The 15,695-nt window shown below is 53.6% G+C and overlaps 1 protein-coding gene across 1 annotated transcript; it reads right to left on the bottom strand.

Annotated features, from left to right (window-relative positions):
- Positions 1 to 270: 270 nt before the first annotated feature.
- CENPS (centromere protein S) lies at positions 271 to 10,190 on the bottom strand. The gene is given in 6 exon segments (XM_032863373.1): positions 271 to 525; positions 2,186 to 2,252; positions 6,351 to 6,384; positions 7,080 to 7,203; positions 9,919 to 10,119; positions 10,122 to 10,190. Coding segments are annotated over 6 exon segments (633 nt in total). The 3' UTR covers positions 271 to 387.
- Positions 10,191 to 15,695: the final 5,505 nt, after the last annotated feature.

Genomic DNA, 15,695 nt, shown 5'->3' with positions numbered 1-15,695 from the left:
CGTGATGCAGGCTTAGAAGCCACACCGGCGAGCGATGGAACTAACAAAGCAACTTTAAGGAGAAGTTTGAATAAAGAATAAAGAAGATATTTGCTTGAAAAAGTCAAGCACATGGCACTGTGGCCACCACTTGATGATCGACGCCAGTGACCACATGGATCCCTGTGCTGGTGCAGCGGGGGGGGGGGGGACACACAGGGAGCCCTCTGCTCTAGCGTCTCCCGCTCGGACACTAGCTTTTGCAGCCAATGACTCAGAGAATGCAGCCCAGCAAGCCTCTTAGCCTTTTATTTTAATCTCTACTGATCCCTTCGAAAATCCCTTTGTGGCAGCGCTGCTCCCTGCCGCACCCCCTGCCGGAGGCCCCGTCTGCCGGTGGCCACAGGGTCAAGAACCGTCCTTGTCCGCAGCCGCGGCCACAGCCACTGACTTTGTGTTGTCGTCCTCTAGCTTCTTCTTCTTCTTTGCTTTTTGTTCTGTGTTAAACTGAGTGAGCTCTTCGTTTTTCTCTGTGATGTATTTTAGCTACCAAAAAAAAAAAAAAAATTAAAGAATTACATTTTGGCTGGTTGTGAAGCCACTCTATAAGCCTAGGAGGGGGAAGGGAGTCTACACCCCTCCTAACCGCCCCCTGGGGGGAAAACCCTGGGTTACATTCCTCAGAGTGAAACAGAACTTCCAATTTGTTTCTGGAAGAAGTAGTCAACTCCAGACATCACACGACGGCTGCCCATGCTACTACCCAACAGGCAGGAGCTCCTCGAGTGATCGGAAGAATTCAAATGTGGGGCGAGCAGAAGGCACGCCAGGCCTCCGTATACTGCCAGGCCCCAGGACCATCCACACCCCCTCAGCGCGTCCCACTAACATCGCCGAGCAGCTCCTACGCACCAGGGCCTGGGATACGGGGAAATAACTCCAGGCCCAGCCATCGAGGAGAATTTTATGAAACTGCATAAAATTTTACCAACTCCACAACTCTGTCATGAAAAAAAGAATTAAAAGCCCAAAATAGAAACAGTATTTGGAAGTAGACCTATGTCCAACAAACAGATAACTTCCCAGCTAATATTCTAAGATGACTGGCACTGCCCATTCCCTTGCAAAAGGCAGACCCGGCTCGCCAAATCCGGCCAGCTACCAGCCGTGACCCGCACAGAACGGCTGGAGAGAGGGAAGTATCTTTCCTGCGGACACACAGCACCACCTGCCACCTTAGCTGTTTTCCTTAGAAATCACATCATCCTTAACCTTGACTTCTACTTTGGAGAGAGGGTATTAGGAAAGAGAGCCCAGTGGAAGCAGCACCAGATTCCGGGCTAGATCGTCCGGGTTCGGCTGCCCACCCGAGAGCTCCGTGTTTAGCTCTGCGAGGTTCCGGAACTCCAGCGGCCACCCCTGTAAAATCGGGCTAATAAATTATGTTACGAAAAATCCTCAGGGGGTGGTTATGAGGTTTAAATAATATATGTAAAATAATACCTACAAAAGCCCCCTGTAAACTGTCAACTGTTATGCAACTACTTATTGAGCTCCTGCTGTATGCCAGGCCCTATCCTAGGCACCGCAGATGGAGCAGAGAAGAGACAGAGATTTGCCCTGGTGGCGCTCTCAGGATGGGGAATGGAAAGGATCCTCACCGCCAGGATCAGACAAAGTCAGAAAACCTCGGCTGCCCTGGGGCTGCCCCAGGTTGCAGCCACTGGTCAGGGGTGATCACAGCATCAGCTGGAAATTGAGGGTGTGGCCAAGACGACGTCTAGATTTCTCTGGAGAGATAGAAACCTGCTCAGTTTTCTGCCCATTCTGGCTGTGCGGACCCTCCTTCCATACCCGGCCCATCAGAGCTGCGGGCACCGCAGCACAACTCTCCCCACACGCTCTAGCCTGTGGCCTGTCTCTGACACCGTGCGCTAAATGAAACACAGGGCCAAAGTTTTGAGATGTTACGAAAAAGGCAAATTATGAAATCTAGAGAGTGCTGATTAGAAAATTTCAAATTGGCTTAGCAAGATCCATCATAATGAAAGAGAGACTATAAATTGCGGGCAGGTCTGAATGGTTCAACCGTCTCTCGTTTTTAATGCAAGGTGCCCTGGGGAATCGCTTCATGGCTGGAAGTGATTAATTGGGAATAATGTATTCTGATGGGAAAGGGGAGTGAGGAAAGAAATTCATCTCTCACCAGTGAATTACTCCTCCTGGCTAAGAGCTTCACATCTTCGGTGTTAATTGTGCTTCTTTTCGCGTGTCTGTAGAAAGGGCAGGAACAATTCACCCAAATGTTTAGTATCACTTTGAGTTTTGATGAAACCCAAAAGTTCATGGTCAGACTCCAAACTAGCAAGGATCTCTAAGTAGCCCATCTTTTTAGATTAAATTCATTAAGCAACAATGACATAAAAATGAGTGGAGTGACTTCGCCAAGACACTAATTAAATAAAGAGACCAAGGAAGCAGCAGCCCATCTGTCGTCCTCCGCCCGAGGTCACGGGGGCCCAAGTGGGCACTTGCTTGGGCACAACGGCCACACGGACACCGCAGGAGGCACACACGGCACGTCTGCGCACGCCTTTAGCGGAAAGAGAAAGTGGCACCGTACGTCACGGCACAAAGATCGCCTCTGCTTAAACTGATGTGAAGCAGAAAAACAAAGATCCCAAGACACAGAAGCTCTTCTCTGAGGGCTGAATGACAGGAAGCAGCTTGGGCAAACGTCCCCCCCCCCACCTCCCAGCAAGACACAGCCGAGCTAGAATGAAGAACGTCCTTTCAACGGGGGAATGTGTCCTGCTCACAACTTGGACTCAAATTCTCATTCCAGACCTCTTAACTTTGCTTTAAAAGGTAATTTCAGATAATAAGCTCTAGTGAATAATTTATTGCTCTAATTACACCATTTTTTAAAGATTTTTATTTATTCACTTGAGAGAGAGAACGAGAGAGCATGAGCAGGGGGAAGGAGTAGAGGGAGAGAGAGAAGCAGACTCCCCACCGAGCAGGGACACCGACATGGGACTCGATCCCAGGACTCCGGGATCATGACCTGAGCCACGCAGGCGCCCCTAATTACACCATTTCTTGCCATTTCTCACTTCCGCCAAAAATAAGCGGAAACTTTGCCCACAGGAATAAGTAAGCATCTTCGTAAGCTTGATAACCAGTAGACTGGCCAACACAGTCCTCACTGACTATTTGCTCCGTTAAAGATAAAATCACAGAAATTACATTCCATAATTTGGCCGAACTAAACCATCACATCCCGCTAAATGTGCAGGTGGCCCATGTCCTCCCCTCACCACTGACAGCATCTGCCTGTGGCGACAGATTCCACTTCAGGAGACAACTTCTAATTAGCCATCCGCAAGGCCCAGCAGAGAAGGGGAACAGTCAGACGGGGAGATCAGAGCCGCCACAAAGCAGGGTGCCGGGCCACAGACGTACCAGGAGGGGGGGAGGGGGCGGTTAGGTGCCATGGACACAGCGTGGTCCTCAGCCATGCGCTCAGGCTGCCCTGCTGGTTTTCACATGCTTCGCAAAGTGCCACAAAAGGAACAAGCAGGAGGAAGCAGCATAGTGACCTGTTTGCAGAGTGAGGTTCATTGATCTGTTCGCAAGGCATGTTCGGGAAACCGCAAGGCCGAGCCTCTCCACTACGCAGCTTGGTATGTGCCAGCTCTGCACCCCGCTTTAATGCCAGCGCCTCCCTAAACAGAGCGGCCCCGCACATCAGACACTCTCTAAATCAAACAGACGACTCCAGAAAATTACCCAGGGGGAAAATTACAAAGCAGTTTTTCATGTAACACTTTTAGCAACACAGGTTTTAAAGACTATTCCCAAAATGTTCCTAGAATCTATTTACTGTCTCCTATCTATCTTCTTCAAAATGTGACATCTTTAACCCGTTAATGGTATCAGGTGACTGGAGATTTCAAAGCCAAGTAAAGGAAATTCACAACTTAAATTGGGAAATAATTTTCCACAGGTGAATTGTATCAAATTTAAACCCCTTTTCTCATGGAAACAATGTTACAGATCCCGGTTAGGTCCCCAGCCAGCTTACAAAGACCATTTAATACACAGCTGCCTGAAGCAGTCCTTCAGACTCCTTGCAGGACTCACAGTTCTAGAAGACAGTGGCCTCGGGGAAAACACAAAGCCACAGGATAAACAAAGCTTACCTTCTGGGAATATCAATTCTATTCCGTGATAAAACTTAATTTTTTAAAAAATTTTATTTATTGGGGCACCTGGGTGGCTCGGTGGGTTAAAGCCTCTGCCTTCGGCTCAGGTCATGGTCTCAGGGTCCTGGGATCGAGCCCCACATCGGGTTCTCTCTGCTCAGCAGGGAGCCTGCTTCTCCCTCTCTCTCTGCCTGCCTCTCTACTTGTGATCTCTCATTGTCAAATAAATAAATAAATAAATAAATAAATTTTATTTATTTATCTGAGAGAGAACGAGTGAGACAGTGAGCATGAGCAGGGAGGAGAGGCAGAGGGAGAAGCAGGCTCCCCGCTGAGCAGGGAGCCCGATGCGGGGCTGGATCCCAGGACCCCAGGATCAGGCCCTGAGCCAAAGGCAGATGCTTAACGGACTGGGCCACCAGGAGCTCCCTTACCCCCACCTTGTGATAAACTTTAAAACAGGATTTTTTTTTATATGACAGCAAACTTTAGTATTATGAAAATAGACAAAGGACGAGTCTTCAAAGAAAATCCACAGTTGTGTTGGCTCAGGGTTCAGAGGACAGGGGGAGCGGGAACAGCTCTGGAGGACACAGAGGGGAGGCATCCCTTAGTAAGCCTCTTCCTCTCCCACTTAGACAACAGCAGCCAGACAGCCTCCTTACACAGATCCCCTGACTTAGGTAACGCCCTTCCCTGGGGAGCTTCCAGTCTAAGCTACACACACCTCCCTAGCTCACAGTCTAGTGACACACACCCCTCTCCCCCCACCCACCAAGCAGCCAGCAAAAGAAAATCAACCTTTATGCAATCATAAAACACAGAGTCCTGAAAGCTTAATGTATTACAATGCTAAATATTTCCAATTCTGTTCTTATTTCTAGTATTTTTACCGAAGCATCTAAAAACGCTTGTTGTCTTTTCCCACAGCGAACATAGAAAAGGCAGGTAAAGTCGTGACTGGGGGCTTCCTGCTGGCATCTACCAGGGCGAGGCCGGAGAGGCCCAGAAACGCGCTCCAATGTGCAAGACAGGCCCCACCGCAACCTGGAACAAGCCGGGCCAAAACGCCAGTGGTGCTGAGACGCAGAAACCCAGCTCGGTGCTGATCAATTTTATGTTCAAACCAAATAATCACGTGCTTACATATTTAATTTCTATGCCTCCCTTCGTAATAAACAGAAGTTGTATTTTCCGAAAAAAGGAAAGACATGGCAAGAGGGGGGACACATGTAATCGCAGGGGACACGGTGGGGGAGGTAGTGGGCGCCGCTTAAGGATCCACCACCTGAATTTACAACGAAGAAAAGGCTGGCGCTGTTAGTATCCCGTAATGTTATCTTACCCCTTTTGGCCAAGTTGGCGATGCTGAGCGGTTTTTAGGGATTCATATACACAGGGACAGGAAAGATTTAGAGTCTGCCCTCTGAGACCCTACTGCTTTAATTCATTCAAAATACTCACCCCAGCAACAAAGAGCTGAGAGGAGCAAGGTGAAAGCTTGGGCTGTGGGAGAGGCTGGCACCGCCTCAGAGGTGGGAGCAAATTGGAAAGTGTTAGCCCTTCGCGGCCCCCGTCACTCAAACTGCTCCGTAAAAGCAGTTTGTTGCGATTGTTTTCAATTACCTGAGATACTAATTGAAGAGATGAGTGTAAATCACATGTAAAAGCTCAAGGGTCCCCGCTGAAAGCAAGTCACCCACTTCTCAAGGAGTGTGTCTCTTTGGTGACAGACGCCGCGAACCTGGGGCTGAGAGCGGGCGGGTGCTGGGTGCTGGCAGCTGGGTACTGGGCGCTGTGCCACCGGGCACAGGGTGCCCTGCGGGACACACACGCCCTGCGCGCTCCTAGCCCTCCAGCTGTTCTTTGTTCCTTTTTAACCGGGAACTGAACAACTCTGCTTCTTTGACAAAAAGTACTCAGAAGATATTTTAAAAAAAAAAAAAAAAAATGCCAAATCAAGTCTGAATGAATGTGATTAAAGCAGATGTTCTATTCTTGCAGAATCACGATGAGGGATGAGCTTCCAACAAATCCACACACACACACAAACACACACATACACACACACAACCTGAAAGCTCTCGGAAATGCACCACCAGACGGAGAGCGCGAATAGGACGTCACCACACACGGCATCAGACGCGCAAGCTCTCTACCCACCTTGCAAACATTTCAAGGTCTTTGGCAAAAGTTTCTGAAAGAGAAAAAGAAGTACTTTAGCGATCTTCATGTCAATCTTATTTCGGAAGGAGGCAAAGTGCAACCTCAGCTCCCACAACGCAGTGACTAATGCAACAAGCCCCTTCCGCGGCGGGAGGAGGCACTTCGGGCCGCCCCATCCCTGGACAGGAGCTTTTCGCTGTTTTTGGCTTTTTCTATTTTGGGAGCCTTTAGCCTGGGTTGTGTATTTTATTCATTACGACCTCCTTGCCATAACTGTGGTCACTGTGGCCACACCTCTCCTTCCATGAAACTAGCCCTTAGCTTTAAATTTTGCTACAAGTTAAGGCTTGAGAGGACATTCATTTTCCTGGATGTCGGGCAGATACCAATGTCACAAGCTCAGCTGTCATATGAACATGGCATGGGCGATCTAAAACTGTTATAAAGCAATGAAATAAAAATGCCATGTTTATTACAATGTCTATTACACTAATATCCCAGCCAGTTTAAAACAGAAGAAATAAAGGGGTTCATGCCCAGTGTTAGGTAACAGAAGTAGATGTTTCCGTAAAACATCTGAATCTTACAGCCAGGAAAAGGAATGTTTCATGAATAGCACCCGATGGTAATGTTCTCCATCTGTTGGTAAGACCAGCCACACGTTTCTCCCGCGCAAAGCTACTTGGGAGATTTCTATCCACAGAGAAGGCGGCCCTGGCTTCATACCGCACTGGCGGAAGGTCAGCTCCGAGATTGCTGCGATGGTTTGTTTGCTGAAAGGCACCTCTTTGTCCGATGCGACCTCCTCGCAGAGACAACCAACAGTGTAGTGGACAGCTGCTTTCAGCCTCTGAAGCAAAAAAGCAAAATACTTCATGGGTGAGGTTGCAGAGAAAGGCTCTCCGCGTCTCTGAAAATTAAGACCGAGGAGAGGCTCTGCTCGGCCTAATTCCTTCAGCACTTTCCATAATGGCTGCGTGACTTTTCAAGTGTACTAATAAATCAGTGAGGCCCTCTGGAGTGTGACTTGGAGAAACATTACTTCCTGGCTAATGGTTATGATTTAGGCCAAGTAAAGATAAGGAATTACAATGGCAGGTCAGCGGGGATAAAAGTGAGATTCGCATTTGCAAAATACCTGCATGACTTCTCCCAGATGTTCCACAAACGTGTACCCATTCCTACTGAGCAAAGGCATATGCTAGGTGTTTCGGGAACAGTGAAAAAGCAGACAAGGGTTCCTCTAGTGAAATGCGAAAGGATCCCATCCCTCTGCTGCGAGTCTCTGCCAGCCTCAGGCCCGCATGCGACAACGGACAAATGCTCAGGACCATGCTGGGAAAGGCCTATGAGGACACATCTACCTTCTTTTGATTTGTTGGCTTGCTAGCCCTCCCTGTTCCTTACCAGGACCCTCACTGTTCCTTAGCAACCCTTTTAGATACTCAAGAACAGAGCTTTCCCTTGCAGAAGAGCAAAGAAGCAAAACAAAGCCAGGCCAAGATCTCAGTCTGCTGTCAACAAACTTACTGCACCCTTGGATGTGCTCCTTCTCTATGCGAGAGACAGAACTGAACTGGACGGGGGGGCAGCTGACCCCCAAACAGCATAAATTCTCCTAGCAGGTGTTCACAGCTGAGACGAGGAAGAGGAACTGCAGAAACATGGGTCCAGGACCCCCAGGGAAAGGCCAGACAGATAAGCAAGGGCAATGACCTTTCTTAGTTTCGGATGTCAAAAGGTAAGTTGAGGGGCGCCTGGGTGGCTCAGTGGGTTAAAGCCTCTGCCTTCGGCTCGGGTCATGATCCCAGGTTCTGGGATCAAGCCCTGCATCGGGCTCTCTGCTCAGCGGGGAGCCTGCTTCCTCCTCTCTCTCTGCCTGCTTCTCTGCCTACTTGTGATCTGTCAAATAGATAAATAAAATCTTAAAAAAAAAAAAAAAAGGTAAGTTGAGGCCTATGGTAGAAGACAAAGAGGCCATCACCCTGAGAGGGATAAAAAGCCTCCCCGGTCATCTTTTTTATGTACATGTGGGGGTGTCATTAGAAGAACAGGACAGGGAGCCTTCTGAATGTTCCAGAAGTTTTCTGTCCCTCCTCCTTCTGCACGCTTCCTGGACGGGGCCAAGTGCCTTCTTCAGTGTTGCAGACAACACTGCACTTCAAGGCTGAATCCCTAGATCCTGAATTCCTCAAGGGCAGGACCCTGTCCGTTTCCTTCCCTCCTGTCCACCCAGCGCCAAGCACAGGGGGAGGAATGAGCGGGAGCCTGCTCGGCCCATCTCTGCAGCCTTACTCATTTCTTCAGCGAGCACCGACTGTCCATGGGAGGCCAGGCTCTGTACTAGGGTCTGAGAATACAAAACTGGAGAAGGCAGCCCAGCTCTCAGAGCTGATCTCCCGGGACACCTTCGCCATCCGTGGGCTCTTCAAAACCGTCCACGTCAGGAAAGACAAAGAAGGTGGAGGAGAACTGTTCCCGGGAAGATCAAAGAGACAGGATGTCTAAATTGACGTTAGCCCCTTGACTGGATCCTGGATGAGAGCAAGAAGACCAGTAGGAGAAACGGCTTCGGGACCACCGGGGAACTGTGCGAACGGACGGCAGGTCGGGCGCCTGGATTTTCCCAACAGGGAACTGCCTGAGCGCGGTACTGGAGGTCACGGACGAAAACGCACACCGCGGCCACTGGGCGAGGCGCACGAAGGTACTAAAGCTTAAGGGGCAAGTGTGAAGATGCCCGCAATGAAATCTCCGATGACTCAGAAAAAAGAGCCAAGGAGTAAATGCCGCCAAGCGCTAGCAACGGGTGACTCCGGGTGAGGGGCACGCGGCTGCTGCGTGCACTATTCTCGCAACTTCTCCCGAAACCGTGCGCTTCCCAAGAGAAAGGGAGCCGGTGCGCAAACAGCTCCCGGGCACTGAGCTCATTCCCGGCTCTTCAGTTCACCCTCTTCGGGGCGGCCGCCCTGGTTCTGGCTTTTTATCTCCTCGGGGCGGTGCGGTTCGGTCTCGGGCCTCCGCGCCGGGCGCTGGGTCCTGGCGCGGCCCGCAACCGCCCTGGGAGGTGGTTCCGGTCGCTCGGCTTCTGCAAGCGGGTCGGCCCGGCCGGGGCAGAGCCGCGCGCCGCTCGGGCTGCGGGGCCGGGGCTGGGACCCACGCGGGAAGGAGCCGGCCGGCCATCCCGCTCGCACGCCGTCCCCGCGTCTGCAGGTCGGAGCGCGCACGTCCCGGCGGCGACGAGCCGGGCCACGCGCGGAAGGCTTCGCCTGGATCCCCTTTCGGGGCGCACACCCTATCCTCACCAGAGCCCTGTCTTGAGAAGGGCTGTCCCAGCCAGGAGGTGCCCCCCCTTCCGCCCGACTCCGACCCGCGTTGCCCTGGAGACCGCAGCCCAGCACCGCCCGCGGCAGCCCAGCTGGCGCAGGCGCAGGCGGCCGGAGCGCACTCTCCGCCCCCGGGAACGCGCCCCAGGGAGCGCGCGGCGGAGGCTTCGGGGGCTTTCCCTCTCCGGAAGCTCGACGCCGTCCCCCTCCAGCCCGGCGGGGACCCGACTTTCCCGTACCTGTCGGTAGGAGAATCGCTGCTGCTCCTCGGCCGCTCCCTCTTCCTCCTCCTCCATCACAGCAGGGCAGACCCCGGCAGGCGCGCGAGAGCAGAAGGAGGTGGTGGCCGGGAGGAGCGCGTCGTATTTCCCGCCGCGGCGCCGGGCGACGGGCCGCGCGGGGGGACAAAGCGCGAAGCTCCAGGTCGTCGCGCCGCGCGCGCGCCCTCTGGCGGCCGTTCCGGGAACGTTCCTTCGTGGTCCGGGGGCGGGGCCCGGCGGCGCAAAGCCATCTCCCCGCCGCGCTGGCCCCCTGCCGCGCTGGCCCCCCACCGGCTCCCCGCCGCTCGGCCCCTGGCTGGAGGCTCAGTCGAGCGGTCGGAAAGAACGCGTATGTGCAGGGACAGCGTCGCCGGGCGGCACCCTTCCCTGTAAAATGCGTGTGGCTCTAACTTTCTCAGGCCTTGCAGAATCCATCCCGTGTCCGTAACTGTGTCGCCAACAGCCGCGTCAGGACGTCAGTCTGCAGACATCTGCTGGATGACTGTCCCATTCGGCAGCGCAGTCAATGAGTAGGTGACACAGCAGAGGCTCAGTCACTCATCAGCAGTCCAAGGGCCCCCAAATTAAAAAAAAAAAAAAAGTAACCTCTGCTTAACATGGGGCTCGAACTCACGCGCCCAGAGACTTCATGCTGGTCCAACTGAGCCAGCCAGGTGCTCCAGGGCCCTCAACTTTTTTTTTTTTTTTTTTTTTAATGATTTATTTAAAGAGAGAACGAGAGCTTGCGCGTGGGCAGAGGGAGAGGGAGAAAGCAGACTCGGAGACACGTGGAATCTGAGATCGTGCTCTGAAATCAGGAGTCCGAGCTCCACCTCCGGAGCCAGCCTGGCGCCCCAGGGCCCCCAGTTTTTTAAAAAGGCCTTTGACCTGGTTGTATATTTTTCTGGGGTCGCTGCAGTCATTAGGGAGCAGACACTGCCCTTGGGCCTCCGCACACTTAAGGCTTAGGGTTGTGTTCATTCCTGGTTACAGCGGGAGGTGAGCTTTGAGAGCCGCTGCGGGTATTTCCAACCCCTTCCTGGTGCAGAGGAAATCGCCGGCCTTTCCTGACAAATACGGAACTAAGGAAGAAAAGCACGGCGCTCGGGGTGTGCTCAACGGAGCGAACACTCAGGCAACCTCCCTGCTTGCCACCTGTGTGGAGAAAGTTGGGGGCAGGGGGAGAAGTTGTGGGGCAGAATCCCACAGGGATTTCCCTTTGACTCCTCACCTGCAAGCGGACCACGTCTCTGCGGAATCCCACAGCGATCTGACACACACAGCTATGAGGGCTGGTTATTCACCGAACCCGGAGATTTTATTTTTCAAAATGTCTACAAAGGGTTCTTAGAAACACAAAGCTCTAACGTATTTTAATTGTCAGTTTATAGAATGATGACGTTAAGGGAGAGAAAACTTGCAGACAGACTGGTATGAACCAAATAACCTTTTTTGTTTTTTAAATAAAAGATCGTGCGCACCTGTATGGAGATGTGGGAATAAAAGAGCCAGAAGGACACGTGATAAACACAGTTGACTTCTGAGCAGTGAGTTGAGGAGAGGGCAGAGAAAGGCACTCAGATTTTCACTTCATATTTTCCTGTATTCCACATTTCTCAACAAGTGTGTGCGTGTTTTACAATTAAAGGTAAGCCCATAAGCCACTCCTGGCCTTCCTCTTCCACAGAAGTGCCCCCCAAGCCCTACAAGTGTGCAGATGGCTGAGACCAGAGAACCTCTTTTAGGAGGAATTGGCCTTCTGATCAATTTCCATTGGATCTGAGATGACAGCTGCCTCCAGCCTCTTCTCTCTTGCTCCCTGAGAGAATCCCAGTGTCCAGTCTTCTGGGACGGTCCCCAGTGCCATGCAGGGTCAACCTCTCATGGGATGTCCCGGACGTGCGGCCTCTGCCTTAGCACGCCCAGTTCTGCCAGTCAGTAGCCACTCTGCTCCCCCTGCTGCCACTCTCTGGTCTCCAGCAGGAAAGAAGGGGGCCCTGGGGTACGGGGTGTGGAGTGGGCTGGGAGAAGGTGGGGAGCTCCAGCCCTAGGCCAAGACCTCAGGTCCAGAGTCCAGCCCCTGTCACAAGCTTTATGACCCAGGGCAAGCCACAGAACCTCTCCAAGCCCCAGTTCCTGCATTTATAAAGTGGGGACCCTAGTACTAACGTCAGAGAGTGGTTGTGAGGCCGAAATTGCACCTAAGTGCTCACGAAATAGTCACAGTTATCTCCTGGGCCCTGTCTGTGCTTTGTACCTTGCATGTTACCCCATTTTAAAGCAGCTGCTTGCCGGGGCGCGTGGGTGGCTCGGTCGGTTAGACGTCCTCTTCTTGGTTTCGGCTCAGGTTGTGATCTCGGTATCATGAGACTGAGGCCTGCATCGGGCTCCGTGCTAGGTGTGAAGTCCGCTTGGGATTCTCTCCCTCCCGCTCTGCCCACCCCGCCCTCTCTAAAAAAATACACACACACACACACACACACACACACATCTATCTATATGTATAAACAAATCAGTTGCTTCCCAGGGCAAAAGAACATCATTCTAGGGGTCTGTGGGGGCCCCACGCACTTCAGAGTCTGATAGAGGAGGTCTGGAGCTGAGACGTTATGGCACAGAAAACGGATCAATTCAGATGGAGCAATTTTGCCGGGTGAAGACCCAGCCACGACAATGGCCACTAGATGTCAGCCTTGTGCCACATTGTGACACCAGGCTGGTCCTGCCAGGGGTGAGCCTGCCCTTCCCTGGAGCTTACTAGGATCCCGGGCTGTTCTAGGCGCCCTCACGGTGGGTACTGAGGCCCCATTTGATACGTGAGGGGCCAGGGTCACAGAGGCGAGAGGATTTGCTCGAGGCTGACACATTAGGAAGTGGTGGAGCCCAGATCTGACGAGCGGCCGCCTGGCTTCTGAGCCCTCGCCCTACGTCAGACGGGCCTTTGCGGGTTTCCTGGATCCTTTTCAGCTGCATTAAACAGGGTGCCCTGAACACTTAGTTCACTAACAGTCATCACTTATTTCCTCCAAAACTGCCCTATAAATGCTGACTCTGAACACTGGATCTCTGTTGGCCGTCATAAGGATTCAGGACCTTCTGTCTGCTCCCTGCATGGATGCGGGGTCCCTGACACCGTGCCTGGCACGTGGAGGTGCCAGTAAGTGTGCGGGGGGCCACGTGGAGGAGTGAATGTGCCCGAGGAGCAGGAGGGTGGTGCGCGGGGCGGCCGTGTTCTGGCGACGGGGCTTCAGGGGCCTGGGACCTTGGACAAGTTCCTTCACATCCCAGTTCCTCGTTTGTAAACTGGGGTAACGATAGTACCTGTTTCGGGGGGTGTTGCAGTAAATGAGTCCCTTAAAACAGTGCCTGGCCCACAGTTCTGATTATATTCCTGGATGTGCCATCGATATGGTGTGAGATGCTCGGGAAAACTCCCGAATAGGGCCAGAGCTCCTGGCTTCGTGTAACAAATCACCTTTTTCCAGAAAAGCATATGTGGCAGCCATTGGCTCAAAAAATCGAGCTACCCTCTCCTGACCCAAATGCTTCCCCTAGAACCTTGCCGCGCTGCCATCCCCCTTTTGAATTTGGGGTGCTTATGACCTGCTCGTAACTGACAGAACGTGGCTGAAACAATGCGGCACCACATCCACCGTTAGGTCTTAAAAAGCAAGGTCATGTCCGCTTTGTTCGCCAGAACACTCCGCTTTGGAGCTGCGCCCCCAGGTAAGACGTTAACCCAGCCCGGGGCTGCCAGGCCATTAGGCGGCCCAAGGCCACCCGGTGAGGCCACACGTACCTTCCTCAGCCTCGCTGAGGTCCCAGCCAGCAGCCAGCACTGGCCACCAGATGAACAAAGAGGACAGACACCTCGGAGTGTCCCTGGTCATGGAGTGTCCCCGAGCTTTCAGGTCTTTGTGCTGAGCCCCAGAGACCATCGAACAAGACGAGCTATGCCCTCTGTGCCTTCCAGTTCCTGACCCACAGAATTAGGGTAATAATGGTTATTACCCGCTCTTCGGGAGCTTTGTAACGTACCCCGCGGCGGTAACTGCGACAGCACACAGGATTACCAGGCAGCGAACACAGACGCGCTAACGTACGTGTGAGTGTACTCACCAACATAGTACCTTTATCCCGAAGGCCTCTCTGCCTGTCCTGAAAGGGGGGGGGGGGGCTCCACATCTTCCTCCAGGAATGTGTGACTCGCCCACCCCTGCCAGAAGTCTCCTTGCTGAGAAATGCTGTCTGCTCCCGTCTGACCTGTCGCTCTTTATAACCAACTTGTCTGTGTCCCGAAACGAATAGGCCTAGGATGTCTGCCCCCAGAGAGGCCCTTTCCTGGAGTAGACACCGGCTTGTCCCCGTGTGGCCAGGCCGAAGGACACAGACTCGGCGGAAGGCGGAACCCCAGTGTGGCCACTGCCACCGTGTTGGGAACTGCGGACCAGCTCACCCCCCGCAGGAGCCGGGTAAGAGGAGGCGGACCGGGACCGTACGCAGTGGCCTCTGTGCCACTGAGAAAGCACTGGGGCCCAGAGGGTCAGTAACGTGCAGCGCGGCGGTGAGTTGGCAGCGGGGCTGGGCAGGGGACCCGGGCCCCTAGCGGGGCATCCGGGCAGGCCTTACCGGAGCTAACAGTTCTTACGGACCTGTTCTTCATGTCAGTCACGGGATATAAAATTCAAGAAGCCCAAAAGCCGATCCGGTAGGAACAGTCTCCCCACCAAGGGCATGGGCAGAGGCCGTTAGCCTCCCACAGTGAGAACAGCTGCCTTTCATTATGGCCTTGCTGGGCCAGGTGCTGGGCCAGGTGCTGGGCCAACCACTTCACACAGCATTACCGTCCCCGGGGACGGGGAAGTGGTTTTTAACCTGCTTCGCAGATGAGGAAGTGGCGGTCAGAGGCCTCCGGTGCCACCCCTGGCCAACAGAGTTGGGGCGTGCGCCCAGGCCCTTCTCGGGTCCAGGGGCCACCGCGGCAGCAGCGGGGAGCTCATGAGACACGCACAGCGCGGGGCCGCACCCCATCCTGCTGAATCCGAATCTGCCCTTTTTCTCGAGACCCTCCTCCGGGGCTGGGGGGTTGACCACAACCAGAGAAGCGCCACCGGCCTCCTCTGGCCCGTGGAGGATGTCGGTCTCGACCTACACGCCCCACCAGCAGACGCAGGGGAGCCCACCAGGAGCCTCCCGAGGCCTGGTTTGCAGAGTGAACTCGCCACGGGCTGCTGGGACGCAAATGTGGTTTCCAACTGGCAGAAACCCCGCTGCGTCAGGGACAGGGGCAGCCCGAAGCGGGAATAGTAATGCCACAGAGGGGCTCACTGCCTGCAGGTGCTGGCCTGTTCTTACTCGAGTCTTCAAAATAGCCGTGAGCAGACAGGCCCTATGATCCCGTTTTACACACGGGAAAACTGAGGGCAGGGAGCGTCAGGGGTTCGGCAGAGGGGGGCAGGGGGCAGGGAGGGGCTGGATCTGAAGCTCCGTAGCTTCTGGGTGCTGAGCAGGGTCAGTTCTGCTGCACGCGGTAGTAGGATTTCACTCTTCTGGACAGTCCAGCTCTACGTCACACGCTGTTGACACTTGGCCTCCCGCCCCTCCCTAGCGTTTCTCTCGAAGGACTCGCTCTCCACCCGAGGGGCAACTGCCTGCCTCAGCACAGGTGGTCAGAGATCACCTGTGAGAAACGCTGCATCGAGGGGTTCACATCCCCTAAAATAGAACCCCGTCAGGGGCGAGGGCACGTGTGTGAC

This window comes from Lontra canadensis, unplaced genomic scaffold (genome assembly GCF_010015895.1).
Source record: "Lontra canadensis isolate GAN:19392208 unplaced genomic scaffold, GSC_riverotter_1.0 scaffold25, whole genome shotgun sequence".
NCBI lineage: Eukaryota > Metazoa > Chordata > Mammalia > Carnivora > Mustelidae > Lontra > Lontra canadensis.
The sequence above is the reverse complement of the archived record's forward strand: the minus strand, read 5'-3'. Positions and strand labels throughout refer to the sequence as shown.